The sequence below is a fragment of the Podarcis raffonei genome, chromosome 3 (genome assembly GCF_027172205.1).
Source record: "Podarcis raffonei isolate rPodRaf1 chromosome 3, rPodRaf1.pri, whole genome shotgun sequence".
NCBI classification, from domain to species: domain Eukaryota; kingdom Metazoa; phylum Chordata; class Lepidosauria; order Squamata; family Lacertidae; genus Podarcis; species Podarcis raffonei.
In genome coordinates this window covers 97,080,731-97,097,342 of record NC_070604.1, presented here as the reverse complement: position 1 = coordinate 97,097,342, position 16,612 = coordinate 97,080,731, and the positions used below count along the sequence as shown (strand labels likewise).

Genomic DNA, 16,612 nt, shown 5'->3' with positions numbered 1-16,612 from the left:
TTTATATACACCTGAACAGTAACTTTGTATGCTACTACTATGACTGATTTTACAGATTAAGTCAACACCTGCCAGCTACTTACATTACACCTTCTTTCTCAGGTTTCAACCACACTATTAAGGTAAATGATGTCCCAAGCTTCCGAGCGTGGGGAGTGGAAAAGCAACCCTTTAGGTTATGAAAAATAAAGCTTGATGAGTTGCTCAGTGATCCAGGATGCAGGTCATTCTTGTCTTTTGTGATGCAGGCACCCTGACCTTTTGAGAGCATGGCAGCATAAGGGGCAGGTGACGATCTGTATGGGCACTCCTGAATGCAAAACTGCTGGGTACAGGAGAGGATACTTTCGACAGCAGCAGAGCTTTGACAAAAAGCACTCCGGTCTGGCAGCCCACAGGTAGCCTGGGTTGGCACAATGGAAATGTTTTTGAAAGAACCCACATTTTCAAGTCTTGGGAAGTGCCCCTGAGAGCTGGCCAGGGGTAAAGATGTATAATGAGCCATTATGAATGTTTCAATGGCATGGAACAAGAAACCACAGTGCAAGGGAAGAGCCAGGCAAATCATGTTTACAGGAAGGTCTCCTCTTGATAAGGCATCCCTAAATAAGTAATGATGACTGCATCAGTGGCAATGCCCTTGGGTAGCCTGGTTTAGAGATGACGCAGCATTTCATCTTAATTTGAAATCCTGAGGGTGTCGCCCGTCTCATAACCAGCAGCAGACACGTGGGAAGTGGTTAACACCTGAAAGCCAACAGAAAAACAATGTATAAGGGAAATGGGTGCTTTGTACATAATCATGCATATACCTAAGGCCAGACTGACCTACATCTGCTGGGGAGGAGAGACATCAGATGCAATAGAAAATCTATTTTATCACTGTAATGGCATATGAATATGATTCTCCCTTGTCTGAGCTTCTTATCTTCTGGATTTAAATAACCCCACATAAATGAAGTTGTATAATACCTAAGCAAAATGCAGAACTAGATATAAGGAAGAATTATAATCACAAGGTAACTTTGATGGGGAAATGCATATGTGAAGCATGAAGCCCACAATGCAGGAATTAAATATATATATTGGCACAACTATCTGAAACTTCAAATTCTGTATTTGCATGTGGACCATGTATTTTATTTCAGCCACAGAGTTTTCTATAGTTGAGCCACATAGAGCCACAGCTTTACAATTCTATATTTGAAGTGCAGAGACCCTTAACTCACGCAATGCCAACAACTGCAAGCAAAAACAAAAAACCCCACCTTCTTAGCATGCAAAGTAATTTAAACATGGCATTTAGAAGTATATAAACACATGGCACATTTTTGAAAAGATACTCTAAGGTTAAATACACATACACACACAACTTTAAGTTTGCAAAGCACTTTGCGTCTTACCCCGATTGTCCATTTCACGCAGCTCCTTTTAGCTCTCAGCAAAGCTGATTAAAAACATATCACCATCTGTCCTGCGTGACCCTTTTCCTAGCAAATGTCTGTGCTCTTTCCGATACTATAGATAGATAACTTGGCGCATATACATATATATATACACAATACCGTGTAATTGTTATTGATAGGTAAGTTGAGTTGTTGTTATTTATTGCATTTCAAAGAGACGACTGCTCAAACCTTCGGTTTGACAATTGGTTCAAATGGCAGGAACACTAGTTCCCGTTGCCTGGCAACCGTGGAGTTACCCCCAGTAATTCTTAGTAAACAGGCCTTGGCAGGAGGCGCTGTGGAAGGAACACTCAGGTTCCCAGGTAAAGTATCTCAGACAGTAAGCACTTTAAGTGGGATGCCAGGAAACTGTCTGCTCTCCTCATGCTTACATGCAGGACTCTTAATCGCAGCGGGGGGGCAGGGGGGGAGTCTGAAGCACTCAGGACACAACAGTGCATATCTAATTTTAAAGCAGCAGCGTAGAATATGCTGTCAACACCAATGGGGGTTGGGGGGGGAGGTTATGTTGCTGTTGTTTTCCTCTCTCTCTCTCTCTCTCTCTCTCTCTCTCTCTCTCAACACGCTTCATGTGTGTGAGGTAAAAGCAGTGTGTCAGCACACTCTCGCATTGTTGCTCAAATTCAAAGCATAAAATATTTAATACAGCCAGTGGCAACAAATTGGTTCTTATTCCCTTCCTTTGTGTTCAGGGGTTTCCATTCCCTGTGTTTCACCTGCTGCTTCAGCCACAGAATCTTTGTAGTTGTCAAAATGGCAGACAAAGCTTCTTGCCCACCAGAGGAAAGCAATACTACAGTATCCCCCCCCCGGGCGGGGAACCCCACCACCAAATAAGTCAGGTTTCCTTGCTCACACCCACACCATGTGTTTAAAATCCCACCACTTTAATAGTCTTGGGAATAGATGGGAATTATAGATGGGAATTATAGATGGGAATTACAGTTCGGCGAGGCCAGCAACCTTAACAAACGAGAATTCTCAGGCGTCACTGAGGGGAGCCATGACTGTTAAAGTGCCTCAGGTTACAGGGACTGAACAGATTCTAATACCACGAAGGGGTTGAATTCCTCAGTATTATTATTCAATTTATATCCTGCCTTTCTTTCTGAAGAAGCCCAGGCTGGTAAAGCTATTATTATTATTAGTAGTAGTAGTACTAGTAGTAGTAACAACAATATATATAATCTTTAAAAGTTTACTACTTTCCAAAAGCAGCTAAGATCCCTTCAACCGGTGGCCTCAATGTTGCTGAGAACAGTGTCTTTCAGCCATCGAATGCCTGAGTAAACAGGAATGTTTTTAAATTCCTTATTAGACTTAGTCATGTGGGAGACAGATGCACCTCACAAGGAAGGGCATTCCACAAATGGGAAACTGCCACCAAAAAGGCCCTGGGTCAATAAGGCTCACACCAGGAACAGTGTTGTATACCAAAAGACCCAGGATCTGAGTGATATATTATCTCACAGGCTTTTTTATATAAAAAAAACCAAACTCCATCAGTAGGGCTCCTAAGGTACAATGCTTTAGAACCAATCAACTATCACAATATTTGTTCCTCGGTTCATTTGTCAGGTGGCCCAGTAACACAACTAGGGATGGAGAAGAATTTTGGTCGGTCCACATTTAAAGGCAGCGTGGTGTCATAGTTAACCAGGGTTCAAATCCCTACTCAGCCATGAGGCCCACTTGGTGACTTTGAGCCAGTCACTGTCTCCCAACAGAGCCTACCTCGCAGGATTGTTGAAATGATAAAGTTGGCAGAGGGAGAAGAGTATATGCCACCTTGAGGTCCTTGAAGAAAAGGGGGGGGTATAAATATAAGAATAAAGAAACACATAAGCTGGCCTAATTCATAGCCTCCATACTTACCTAGAAATGAGACTGGATTGCATACCACATACCACTCTAAATTTTGGGTTGTGGTTTTAAAAAAATAAAATACAGAAATGCATATTTTTACAGGGGGGAAATGTGTAGGGAAATGCATACAATGCCAGCTGTCAAGATGGCTTATAATAAAAATGTAACCCAAAAATAAAACAGAAAAAGAAATGAAGAGCATAAAAGTAGCAGAATAAGTAAGTGAAACAAAAAGCAGCTGGGAGAACCAAAATCAATAAAAGAAAGGGTACTGAAACATAGACCAAATATAGAATGGTTCTTCAAATATAGCCATGGAGACAGGCACACATGGCTGGGATGGGCGTTTCAGAATCTGGTTGTGGCCTGGAAGGTGATGTCATTGTTTCTGCACTATTAAAAAAAAAATTCCCAGTGTTGCACTCCCCTGCATTCCTCTGTGAGGATAGTTTTTGCACAGAGCGACATCTGCTAGCAGCAATGGCCAATTCAAAGTAAAGAAGCAAGAAGGATAATGACTTGAGTCATCTGAAGACATCCCCTTCTCACTTATTTACTTGGAATTTACTTGGCTTTCAAGGTGAGTGGAAACCATCTCCAAAACAGAGTAATCTCTGCCAACAAAGGTCCGTATAGTTAAAGCTATGGTTTTCCCTGTAGTGATGTATGGAAGTGAGAGCTGGACCATAAAGAAGGCTGATCGCCGAAGAATTGATGCTTTTGAATTATGGTGCTGGAGGAGACTCTTGAGAGTCCCATGGACTGCGAGAAGATCAAACCTATCCATTCTGAAGGAAATCAGCCCTGAGTGCTCACTGGAAGGACAGATTGTGAAGCTGAGGCTCCAAGACTTTGGCCACCTCATGAGAAGAGAAGACTCCCTGGAAAAGACCCTGATGTTGGGAAAGACGGAGGGCACAAGGAGAAGGGGACAACAGAGGACGAGATGGTTGGATAGTGTTCTTAAAGCTAGCAGCATGAGTTTGACCAAACTGCGGGAGGCAGTGGAAGACAGGAGTGCCTGGCGTGCTCTGGTCCATGGGGTCACGAAGAGTCGGACACGACTAAATGACTAAACAACAACAATCTCTGGTGATTTCAAATCATACAAAAGGCTCAGGTAAGAAAATGAGGGAACTAAATGCAGCTCATCCTGAGAATGCCTACTTGACCTGAGATAATTCTGGACTGATCACATTATTCACAAAGTGATTTGATTACGAAAGGCGAGGAGAACAGGAGACCAACAGTTTGCTCCCTCCCTCTGCCTTATTGCTTTTCCATCATGATCTATCGTAGATTTTTGCTGATAATTATGGAAAATGGGGGAGAAACATAATTTCCCCACCAAATTTGTAGTGCACACATGACCTCTGGCAGCATTCCCTTTTAAATATTAGAATAATTAAAGTTGAACACCTTAATTCATAATTGATCCCTCCATCCATCAATTTTGCTTTGTATTCTGTTCACCAAATTTTACCTCTTTGCAAAATTCTAACAATGTATTTGGTATTCAGAGTTTATTGCAATATATTTTACATATATGAATAGATTGTTGTAAATGCTGAAGCACTGACCTTCAACATTTGATCTGTCCTTGCTACTTACATAACTCCTGAGGTATTGTTTCTTCTTATGGATAGAAAGACTTAACAAAGAAATTACCCAGCAGTGCATGAGCTGGATCAATTTCACTCCATCACCCAGTGCAAAATTCCAGGACTACCTGGAACAAAAACTTGATATTTGTTATACTCTTTAGCTCCACCCTCCAATTTATGCAGAAAATGAACACGAAAAAGCTATGATATGACATGATAAAGCTATGAATTTTCGTGTCCAATTTGATTGATTTGCAGGGTTCTTTTTGTACAAGTTGCTCAATGCTAAATAATAAAACTACCAAGCATGTACATTTTTAATAGCTGGAGGGGGAGCTGGATACTGACATCTCAGAAATAATTAATAACTTGTGTTTTAAAGGGGAGGAAATTCAGTATAAACCAAGGAGATAAATACTAAAGTAAAAATTTCTGAAGAAGCAGGAGGAGGAGGCAAATATTTTATAGACCTGTTAAGAGCCTTTTAACAGCTTTAAAAATGCCATACATCACACAGCATCTTTTAGCACCAGTATTTCCTTTGTTACTAGAGAGGCAGAGCTGAAAGTTTCTTTGAAACAACAAGCTCCTGACAACAAACCCATTCACCAATTTCTTTCCATTACTGGGTCGTATTATGAGAAGTAGGCCACTTAGAGATAAATCTGACTGGTTGCTGAGCTGGTGAATTTTCTCCAGTCTCTCATCTGGGCTGGGTTTGGTCATAGTGCTAAAACCATGCTTTGGCTAACTTTGACTTGCTGAATGTCCCAACAAACCACAAAGATAAGGTGCAGCCATATTTATATGATCAAACCCTGACTTACGCATGTGTTCCATCCGCTTGCACTGTCCCTTGATCTTGATGAAGGGAACATGCACTAGAACCACATGAGGAGTGGGTGTTACGCAACACAACAAACTAGGATTAAGCCAAGGCACAGATGTAACAACAAACCATTGTTTAGGGAAACCATGATTCACAAGTCAAGTTTAAACTTGTTGCCTGGTTTTCATTGGCTTAATAAACTAGAGTATACACAGGCTTTGTGAACCCGTGCTTCCTCTTTTCCTCCTTTCTAGCAGGTAAACAAACCAGAAAGCTGTCATTAACCATTGTTGAAGGGGGTTATCTGCAACTTCTGTTTACTGGGCTGGCAAGTGAACACAGTGCTGCAAGCATTTCCACACATCCAGCTCCAACTCCTCAGAAAACTGAAGTCTAGAGGTGGAGATATGCTTGGGGTGCTGTGATCACTTGCCAACCTAGCCTACCGATAATTGGAGAGATCACATTAGTGAGGCCAGAGCACCTGAGATAGTAGTCCTGTAAAATCATTGCCAGGTGCAGTTAGCTGTAATTTCTCTGCACAGCCAAATCTGAGAGGCAAATGCCCAGCAAGAACATGGCCCAGCAATTCTCTTGAGCAGGAAGTGCAAAACGGTAACAAGCTCTTTGATGCAGTCAAGTGCCCAGGAGGGACTATGTTTAGGCCAGCTAACTTTTAGCAAATAAATAAGGCTATGTTGTTAAAAAAAAATCAGTTTTCCAAAAGTGAAAGGTTTGATGTGCAACTATACGTTCTTGAACTACTTTATATAGGTAGGCAATCCATGACCTAGGGCACAGGTGCAGAGCCTTTTGGATTCTGGGGATCAGATATTGTCAAGTGAGTGGAACAACCCACCTGTCAATCACATCAACATGATGTCACATAATTGACAGGAGGGAGATTGTATTACATATCTAGACTTGTGCCCAGTTATTATTAACAGTTTTATTATTTGGGGGGGGTTAATTTTTTTTTAAAAAAAAAAGATTGAAAGGTGGGTTGTCCCACCTACTTGTCAAAAGCCCTTGAGCTTGGGAGTTACAGCGCAGGGACATCAGCAGCCCTATCCTTGAGCAAGTTATCCACCTGATTGTCCCTTTGAAGAGATGCATGATATCGGGTGTAGGATGTGTGGATGTGGCTTTCCCCATATGGTGCCTCAAGCACACCTACACCTCAACCAAACACAAACCGCAAAACCGCATGCTTATTACAAGCATAATTCAAGCAAGGAGAGAGAACTCTGTTGCATCCAAGGTGCAACTGGGTGACTTGCAATGGACAGGCAGAAGCCAACTGAACAACTTGCCATAGAGTGAGTGCCAGGGTGGTAGAACCAGACCCAGGACCTTCACAGGCATCTTCCTCTGATCTCAGGAACCCAGTACCTCCTCATCCTCCCACAGTACCTCACCAATCCAACAGCATAGGGAATGTACCAGAATAGTGCTTTGTTTAATAGCAGAAGGAAAAGCTTTCAATCTGCTTTATGTGGGTACAAAAGAGCACCAGAGAGAGGTGCAGAGAGATTGTAAGCCATAGCCTTGCTGCAGCAAATTCTGGAAACCAAGCTTTTTAAAATAATAATAATACATATTAATTGGCCAGTATCTTTGGTCTCTCTCACACCATCAGTCCCAAGCCCCTTTTAATACATCTTAAGTTCCGTTTAGGGATCTATGTGTTTGCTCCAAACGAGCAGCACCGCTGTACTCTGCTTGTCAGATGAGTTCAGTGTCTTGCATGTGTTTTGTGGCCACAACTAGTTCAGCTACATGGTATCATGTGAAACAAATACCCTTGAGAGTTTGTTCGTTTGTGCCACTTTCTGCTGTCTCATTACATTTTGCTGCTGGTGTCCTCCAATCTCAGGCATGAATGATGTTTCAATGGGGTCCCCTCAGGATCTCCACATGGCAGCATGAAGATTCCTCAGTTCTGATTACAAAAGATGAATATATTTGAGAGGAAAAGAGCACTAGCAGGCACTTTCTGTTCAAGAGCCTTATGAAGAAAATGCTCAGGGGTGAAAATGCAGGAGGAACAAGAAGAAACCATCTCTTATCCATGCCGCCGGACACAGAGAGACGTTTCCTAACCCAAGGGGCCTGCAATGGCTGTATTTCTTCAGTGGCCAAGAAAGAATCCACAACTGACATTTAAGGCTGCAATCCTAGCTCATTTACCTGGGAGTATTCCCCACCAAATTCAGCAGGATTTACTTCTGGGTAGCCATGGTTGGGAATAACTGTAAGAAATCAATGCACTGTAGGGATCAACTGTATATATTAATTCATCTGAATGCAGAATTATAATAGTGAAGGGATTATTCAAATAGGGTGTTAATGAAAACACAGGGGGGACACAGATATAAAGAACGAAGAAAATGGTGGTGGTTCAAAACTCTGAAAGGAAGTTCAAATGCAGGGGTTAACACTGAGTCAAATACTCAAATCCATTTTCAGTCATATGTCTCACTAGAGCATGTGAAGCATTACATAAAGGTGTGCATCTAAGCATGTGTGAAGTTCCTTATCTCATCAACAGGCACAGCCAGCTCCTGCCACCCGGGATTAAAGTGAATGGCTTCCAAATTAGACAATGCAACCTCTAGGCAAACAAGACTCAGCATCTCTCCTTCCACAAATGCCATGGGTGACAAAGATGAAGAGGATGCATCAGACAGAAGCCAACAATGTGTAAGCAGCTGAGTAAGCAGGGAAGCCAGAGAGGGATGCTTGGAGGAGGAAGAGTACTGAGCAAAGTGGATACGGGGGGGGGGGGGAGAGAGATACTGGAAAGGTACAGCAAGGAACTCCCTGCCCCCCCCCCCACACCTTGGCACATTGTCTAGGCTGCTGCAACGTCACAGAACTCTCTGGAAGATGAATGTCAATGGAGCCTAGAGATGGAAAATTCAATGTGGTGTGAAAAGATGCAAGGGATACCATGGGCTGAACTTCACATGTGGCCCCTGACTCTTGGAGACATGCATGTCTCCTGAAGGGTAGTATTCAACCAGAGTTATATTTAGAAAAGTGCATGTTGGGGAAATTGTCTGTTGATTGAGTATTCATCCTGATTTGCTTACACAAAGCTTATGCAGAGGTTAGACTATATCTGGTCTTTACTGAGCGTTCCTTCTGGCTTGTTTGTGGGATGGATATGTGACAATGAGCACTCATCATGCTTATTTGCTTGCAGAGTGTTTATAATCCCATGCTTTTCAGTGCCTTTCCCCATCACTTTTGTAACCACAAAAATAGTCTATTTCTTTGTTGAAGTACATTTGTTGTGCTAGGGCAGCAAAACAATTTAATCCCACTCACAAAATCCCTCTTACTTTTAAAGTGCAAAATTAAGTTTGCAGTATGCTTTTGAATCCCTCTCACAAAACAGTGACAGTCTGGCAGCAACTTTTGAATAAATCAACTAGAATAAATGGTCCTGCAATTTTGTGGACCTCCTTGGTTGCAGAAAACTCTTTATTTTTCACAACTTTTTTCTCATCGTGGACAAATTCTTACAGGTGCTAGCTAAAATTGTCATAACAGAACAGGTCTGCTGAATTCACCACAATTCCACAGTACTTTTTCCTTCAGATTTTAGCCAGCCTCCACTGAACAAAGAGATCACTTTTGATTTAGAGATGTTGAGGGTAGGTAGTCTAAACTGAACATCTGAGAGGCAAGGGAAAGATAATGTTTTATAGAAAGAAATGAATCCAGCCATGGAATGTTAGTTGGTTTGAATTTTGGTTTACTTTTAAGAGCCAGGCAGGACGTATTTTGCAAAGTGCTTTCGCACATAGTTGTATATGAATGAGCTGAGACTATAATAGTAACATTCCTGCTAAGTTGGTGCCATACAAGCATTTTGTCCGTATATGTATTCGCTATAGCAGCAGAAATGCAAAGTAAGGGCTGCACCCCATACAGCCAAGTTTTTAATGCACATTATTATTCATTGGGGAACTAATAAAGGAACAAATTGTGCAGTGTAATTATTGAAAGTCACAAAAAAGAATGGAATTGTCAGCTCTGAAGCAAACATATTAATGTGATCTAGGGCAGGTAATTTAAACTCAAGTGTATCTTCTCCCACTTGGTATGACTTTGGAAATTCGTGAATAGAACCTAGTCTTTTTGAGCAGAATCCCGAAGAGTCCTGTGCTAATCATCTGCCTCTAAGTCCCATTGATTTTATATCCAGTCAATAACTTAAGCTTGTTTCAAATGTATCCCTTTGACTAACGCTTCCAGAGGTGCTTTTGTGTTATGTCTGTTGCAGCAAGAACAACTAAAATTGATCACGGTACAGTAAACCTGTTGGCCGTTAAGATGCTCTTAGACTCTTCCTCCTACTTTGCTGAATCTCTGCTGGAAGAATGCTCCAACACTAAATGCCCAACTTCTAATGGAGGCTAGTTGGGCCTTGGTAACACAGATAACTTCTGTGAGAGGCAGTGGAAGACAGGAGTGCCTGGCGTGCTCTGGTCCATGGGGTCACGAAGAGTCGGACACGACTAAACAACTAAACAACAACAACACAGATAACACAGTCCTGTGTATTGGCACAATCCTGGGTACATGGGGCCAGCACCAGCGCTGCATTGACATGGCAGTGTATTATGTTCTCATGCCTTTTCTCTATCTGCTAAGTTGCGCATTATATTTGTGAAAACAATTTTTTTTTTCCCCTTCCAGTAGCACCTTAAAGACCAACTAAGTTAGTTCTTGGTATGAGCTTTCGTGTGCATGCACACTTCTTCAGATATTATATTTGTGCATTCACATGATGTAAAAGCTACTTCTGGAACCATAATGGAATATAGTGCAAATTAAGTGGTCATTTCCGTGTTATTTGCTTCCAGGTAAAATGAAAATGAGTGGTAAACTGGCACAATATTCCACTGTAGTTCTGGAACTGGCTCTTACGTCATCCGGAAGATCAAATCAAATGTGGAAATTAACAGGGAAATGATGTGAAAATGGAATGAACTGCCGTGTGGATGAAGCCTGCGAGTAAACTCTTGAAACTCTTCATTCTTCAAATGACCAGGAAAACTAAGCAAGAGACTTCTTTGGCCATAGCAAAGGGCAATGAAAGATATTAGCTAGTGAATAGAACATGACTTAGATAATGGTTGGCTATGGAGATAATGAACAGCTACTTCTTAGTGTGTCTTAAGGAATGTTGGGTGGGGGGTGGGGGTGAGTGTGGAAACATAGTTAAAACTATATGGAGGATAAATAACAGATGCCAGATGGGAGACTAGAGAAATGCCTGAGGTCAGCTGCTAAGAACATGAGGAAATCTGAAGTCCAATATGTGCAGACATTATGGTAGATGAGGTAAAGGGACATAATCCTCACAATGAGATAATATGGCCTTTTCATATAATTGGAAAAAAAATTATGACAACTTCATTCGAAATATCAAAAAAATACAGTCAGCATAAGCTCTAATATTAATAGGGTGAGCAAATATTATTATCCTATTTAATCACAAGTGATTTAATGATCCTTATCTGATTATACAGGCATCCCAAGCAACAGTATTAAAATAAATAAATAGAACATTAAAAAGGGTTTTATCTGGTAAGCTGCTTGAAAATATCCAAATTAAATGGTACCAGGAGCAGGCGGGGGAGAGGAATCCATCAATTTTAATGGTATCTAAATATTTAAAATTACTATGGGTGTGTGCACAACACTGTCCAGTGTTAATAATAAGTAGGTCTCAAGCTGCTTCTATTAATCAAAGAGGATAGTTCTATTGACTTGAATAGGAACAAAATAGCCCTGCTGAATCAGATCAGAGGCCCATCTAGCACAGCATCACAGTGGCCAACCAGATGCCAACCTCTGGAAGATGTGCCACAAATGTGCTCCTGTCAGCTTCTTCAAAGACAATGAAGCAGATGAGATGATGGCTTGACTGCAAGGTGTGCAAGCCTCTTACTGACTCTGCCTGAAGACAGGAAAGAGCACATTATCATGCTTACTATGGGACAGTGATGGCTGCCACCACAGCATCCTTAACTAGCTGTCCAACAGAGCAATTCCAGGTGGTGAATGGGTTACTGAATTCTGGTCCAGATAAGAAGGCCTTGGAGACCTGCTGTAACAAACATATGAGGTCCTTAGAAGGCACAGTTCCTTGTATTCATGCTGAACTTGATATTGCCATTGCTACACATACAGTGGGGGTATCTAAAGCACATACAGTGAGTCAGGTTAAGTGGGATTCGTTTTGTAGTCTGATATGGGGAACGCCCTTGAAAAGGCACAACCAGCCAAATGTATACTTGATCCTTGTCTTTCATGACTATTAACATCTATTCCCTGGGCCTGCTGGGCCTCCCCATTTGGTCCACAAGTACATTTTGGCAAAGTCCCACCCATCTGCCCTACACCTGATGTCATGTATGGGACAGGTAGAGACCTGATAAGGTTTGCAGACACCACAATTACCTCTGCAAAACCCAACCATTACATGATAGTCTGGTTTTCTAGACAGTTTTCATAGGTGTTTTGCAGGCTGTGCACTTGCTTGCACAGTTTGATTATAAAACATGGGGGACAAAAAAGGGTCACCTGATTTCATTGTAATGGCAGCTGACTGACAGGTGGGCCCACCTGCAAAACTTGGCCTGCAGAAGATGAGGAAGATAAAGATCTGGACCACCAGCCAGATCCAGTTCCCTACCCAACAGCAGGGGATTAACTGGGTGGGATCCAGGAGTGATAAATTCCTCTCTGAAGGTGAGATGGTACCCACTGCTTTAAAAGCCCTCTCTGGATCTGTAGGTTTGTGACAAATTCTGCCCAGCTGCAAATATCTGGTCAGACAACCCATCTCTTCCAAGCACTCTTGGAGCTATCTAAATCTTTTTCAATTTGTCTTTTGGCCCAGTTTTGGCACAAAAATGACCTTTTTTGGTTTAATGGATGGCCTCTGCCAAGAAGGGGCAAAGGAGAATGTTGGTCTGTGGGTTATTCTGACTCTCTAAGCAGCTTTTGATACAACTGACCATAGTATTATGCTGGATTGGCTCTTTGGGTTAGGAATCGGGTGATTCAGACTCCTACTTATAGATCCAGTTACAGAAGACAGCAGTGAGGGACTTCTGCTTAGCCCCATGGAAATTAAACTGTGAGGTCCTGCAAGGTTCCATCTTGTCCCTTATGCTTGTGTGTGTGTGTGTGTGTGTGTGTGTGAGTGTGTGTGTGTTAGTTACCTACCACCCAACAGACTGGGTTGCCCCAGTCACTCTGGGTAGCTTCCAACAAATTATAAAACCACATCAAACATGAAAAACGTGTGTGTGTGTGTGTGTGTAGAGGTGTGTGTGTGTAGGTGTGTGTGTAGGTGTGTAGGTGTAGGTAGAGCTGCTGGGGGAAGTCATCAGGTGATTTGAAGCATAGTGCTGATGAAACCCAACTCTATTTCTCATTGTTATCAGTCAGGTGAAACTGCCCAGACACAAGATTGGAGCTCAAAGGTTGTAAGGGCCAAACAACTAAGTAACTGTACTATAACTGTAGCATGTAGTTGGATAGTAGAGTGAAGCTATATTATACCTAAATATAAGTGGTGTTTTATGCAATTTTATTTTCCTCTACAATGTATAGGTGCATATAGAATAGAAGGCACCATGCCAAATGCTGTGTTGTTTTGAGAAAATCTAAAGTTAACAGAGTTCATTTGTGGGAGGGACTAACTCTATGGCTCAATCTCCTTCCCTTTATTTCCACTGGCTCAGAGCACGAACTGTCTGCAGCAGGCAGTTCCATCAGCCTACGGGAATATAGATCAAGCCCAATATATTTTTGTAAAATTGACATGTTTATGCTTTAAAGCTATTTTCACTCTTCATAATTGCCCTTTATAGACAATGTAACAACTAAATGCATAGTCTTTTTCAGCTCTAATTTGACCTACCCAATGTTTGTGTGAGTGTGTATGTGTTTAGGAAAAATATAAATGCCAAGTAGACCTTTAGATTAATAGGCACCATATTGGTAATGTACAAATCACTTTTAACAGCCACTATTACTTGGGGTGGGGGAAGGAGCTTGCTAACTGCTCTTTAATTAAGTACACTAAATGACCTTAAGGGGATTAGTAGTCTTGTCTGATAATCAATAAGCATGGCAAGATTGCTGTCCCATAAACTGGGGCTGGAGAACAAAATTAATCTGTGCAGATTAGTTCTCCTAGTCTGCTTTGTTTGCTGAAGACTGGTTCAGAATAGCTGTGGTGGAATTCATTCATCAGAGCTGCAACAAAATCCTTTTGCAAATATGGATTCTCATTTCTCACCTGAGCTTGAGTAAGAACAATGCAGCTCAGGAACAAGGGCGAAAGAGTATCTGTATCAGCAACGCCCCCCCCCCCCCAAATCAAGCATGAAGCCTCATTAATGAATTGATGGGATGGATGGGCACTAAGTAGGGCAGCCTTGTGTCCTCTTTTACAGAAGACAGTCTTCTATGTGAAGGGATGTGGGTGGTGCTGTGGTCTAAACTGAGCCTCTTGGGCTTGCTGATTGGAAGGTTGGTAGTTTGAGTCTGTGTGATGGGGTGAGCTCCTGTTGCTCTGTCCCAGCTTCTGCCAACCTAGCAGTTCAAAAGCACACCAGTGCAAGTAAATAAATAGGTACTGCTGCAGCAGGAAAGTACGTAAACAGTGTTTCTGTGTGTTCTGGCACTTGTCACGGTGTCCCATAGTGCCAGGAGCAGTTTAGTCATGACCTGGAAAACTGTGTGCAGACAAACCCCGGCTCCCTCGGCCTGAAAAGCGACATGAGCGCTGCACCCCATAGTCACCTTTGACTGGACTTAACTGTCCAGGGGTCCTTTACCTTTTAACCCTCTACATGAATGGCGGTCAGGAAACGCCTCTGTATTTTAAAATGTCTCTTATTGAAGGGCTCCCAGTCTGTTCTGAAGATTAAGTACCATAAGAAGGGGGAGCTAGGCCACAAAACAACAGCTATTGGGCACCCTTTATCCATTTAAAAAAATAAGTAACACTGGCAAAGCATGAATTCAGCAGACCAGTTAAAATGTTGCAGCTTGACGTGCAAGTAGACACACACACACACACACACACACACACACACACACCGCCGGCCATTTCCCAAAAAGAAATGGCCTGTGGACTGTATTTTCTCTTCATATGTCAAATATTATCCAAATACTACCGTTTATTAGTTTCTAATATTCACTAACAGACTCTGGTATCCCATCTATAACTGTATGTTTGCATTTGGACTTGTGGGACACACTTGGGTTATCAGGCCTCAATCCTGCATTTCCGCAACAATGGCCCTACTTTACTCTGTGAGCTGTTGGAAGGTGTGCAATGAACCCAACTTTTCTCCTTCTCCATCACCCATTGGTTAGGGGCATGTGTGAAATACAAAAAACAAAACAGAAATGGTTTTGTTTTTAAGACAGGATGTCTGTAAAATAGTGTTTATTACCTGGAAAGCCGTAACAAGGTTCATGCAAACTTAGGCAGTATTGGACTCTCACTCCCCAAGAGATCAGTCATATCATGTGCCTTCAGCCTCTTTATGCCAAAGGACTTCTGGGAGCTGATTTTACAGCAATGGCATGATATAATAGAGAGTAATTAATGCTGTATTGAACATGTCATTTTTACCCAGTTTTATTCAATTTAATTAATTTGCTCAAATTAAACAACTCTAGTAGAAAAGAAAGAAAGAAAAAGAATGTAGATCTGCTGATTTTTCCTGACTCTATAAAGATGTATGAAAAGTTGGATATAAAGTGTAAAGAATGTACATGAGAGATAGAGAGAAAGTCAACAGAGAATCTTAATTCAATTTGCTGAATTGTTTTAAGGCATATTGCTGGTTTATTATTCAAGTGTATCGTGCTCAAATAGGCATACATATTTCCAGGCCCACTTTAAATGCTGCTTTTAATGGTTTGGAACCAGGTTACCTCCTCCCACATATGCCTATCTGAACCCTAAGATCTTCTTTTGAGGTCTTGCTCTAGATCTCCAGGCCAAGTGAAGTTAGGCAAGTGCTTACTAAGAGGGCCTTTTTGGTAGTGGCACCATGGCTATAGAATAGGCTCCCCAGAGAGGCTCACTTGGCACCTTCGCTATGCTCTTTTGGGTGCAGGTAATTCAAACATAATTTAAATTATGTTTTAAAATCTAGGCTTTAAACTTCTTATACCATTTGCGTTTCAGGGGAAACTTTTTTGCCTGTCCTGTAATGCTTCCTGTTAATTTTAATTATATATTTTCTAATATAGTTTTGTTTGTAAGCCACCCAAGTTATATTTATTGTTGGGCAGCTATATTAGCTTATTAACAATTATCAACATTGATTCTAAACATTTTTATGATTATATTAGTATTCTTCGAATCAATATATGTCGTATATAAAGATTTTCAACAATTCTTTAACCTTTTATACTTAGGTGTAAATTTCCCTTCACTAGCAATCCACAAACATGCAACTACTGATTGCTGCTTAAGGGAAAATTCTTCTTTTTTGCTTGTGTTATAAAAACATATTACGGCTGTGTTTTTTAGGTTCCTTCTTTTGTTCTTGTGAAAAGGTTTTGTGGCGTGAAGTACAGGAGATTGACCTTAATCTTTTCACACTGGGAGTTTGGAGTTTCTTCCCCTAAATCTCCTGGTTATAAGAGAGAACTCATTTGTATTTAAGATACAATAAGAGCCTCACAGAAATTCATTTAGTGGTGCATCTATTCATTTTGGTCCTGGTCAGCCTTGTGTGGGATAGGAGACTATTTTTTTGTCGGAAAAAAAATATAGTGATGTAAAT

The 16,612-nt window shown here is 41.4% G+C and overlaps 1 protein-coding gene and 1 long non-coding RNA gene across 8 annotated transcripts in view; one reads left to right on the top strand and one right to left on the bottom strand.

The window, feature by feature from the left end:
- Positions 1-2,282, bottom strand: part of USH2A (usherin) — a 427,327-nt gene extending 425,045 nt beyond the window's left edge. For all 6 annotated transcript variants that reach the window (XR_008329695.1, XM_053383154.1, XM_053383155.1 and 3 more), the window contains exons 1-2: positions 1,404-2,282; positions 84-747 (exon numbers count right to left, since the gene is read on the bottom strand). Coding sequence is in view for 5 of the 6 variants with exons in the window: in XM_053383154.1 (XP_053239129.1) it covers positions 84-568 (485 nt within the window). In the remaining variant the exon portion in view is untranslated. The remainder of the gene's footprint in view (positions 1-83; positions 748-1,403) is intronic.
- Positions 1,719-16,612, top strand: part of LOC128411129 (uncharacterized) — a 38,217-nt gene continuing 23,323 nt past the window's right edge. Inside the window, exons 1-2 of one of the 2 annotated variants that reach the window (XR_008329697.1) lie at positions 1,726-1,771; positions 8,320-8,471. This is a non-coding gene — a long non-coding RNA (uncharacterized LOC128411129). Of the gene's footprint in view, positions 1,772-8,319; positions 8,472-16,612 lie in introns of both variants that reach the window. The other variant, XR_008329698.1, reaches the window with a different exon arrangement.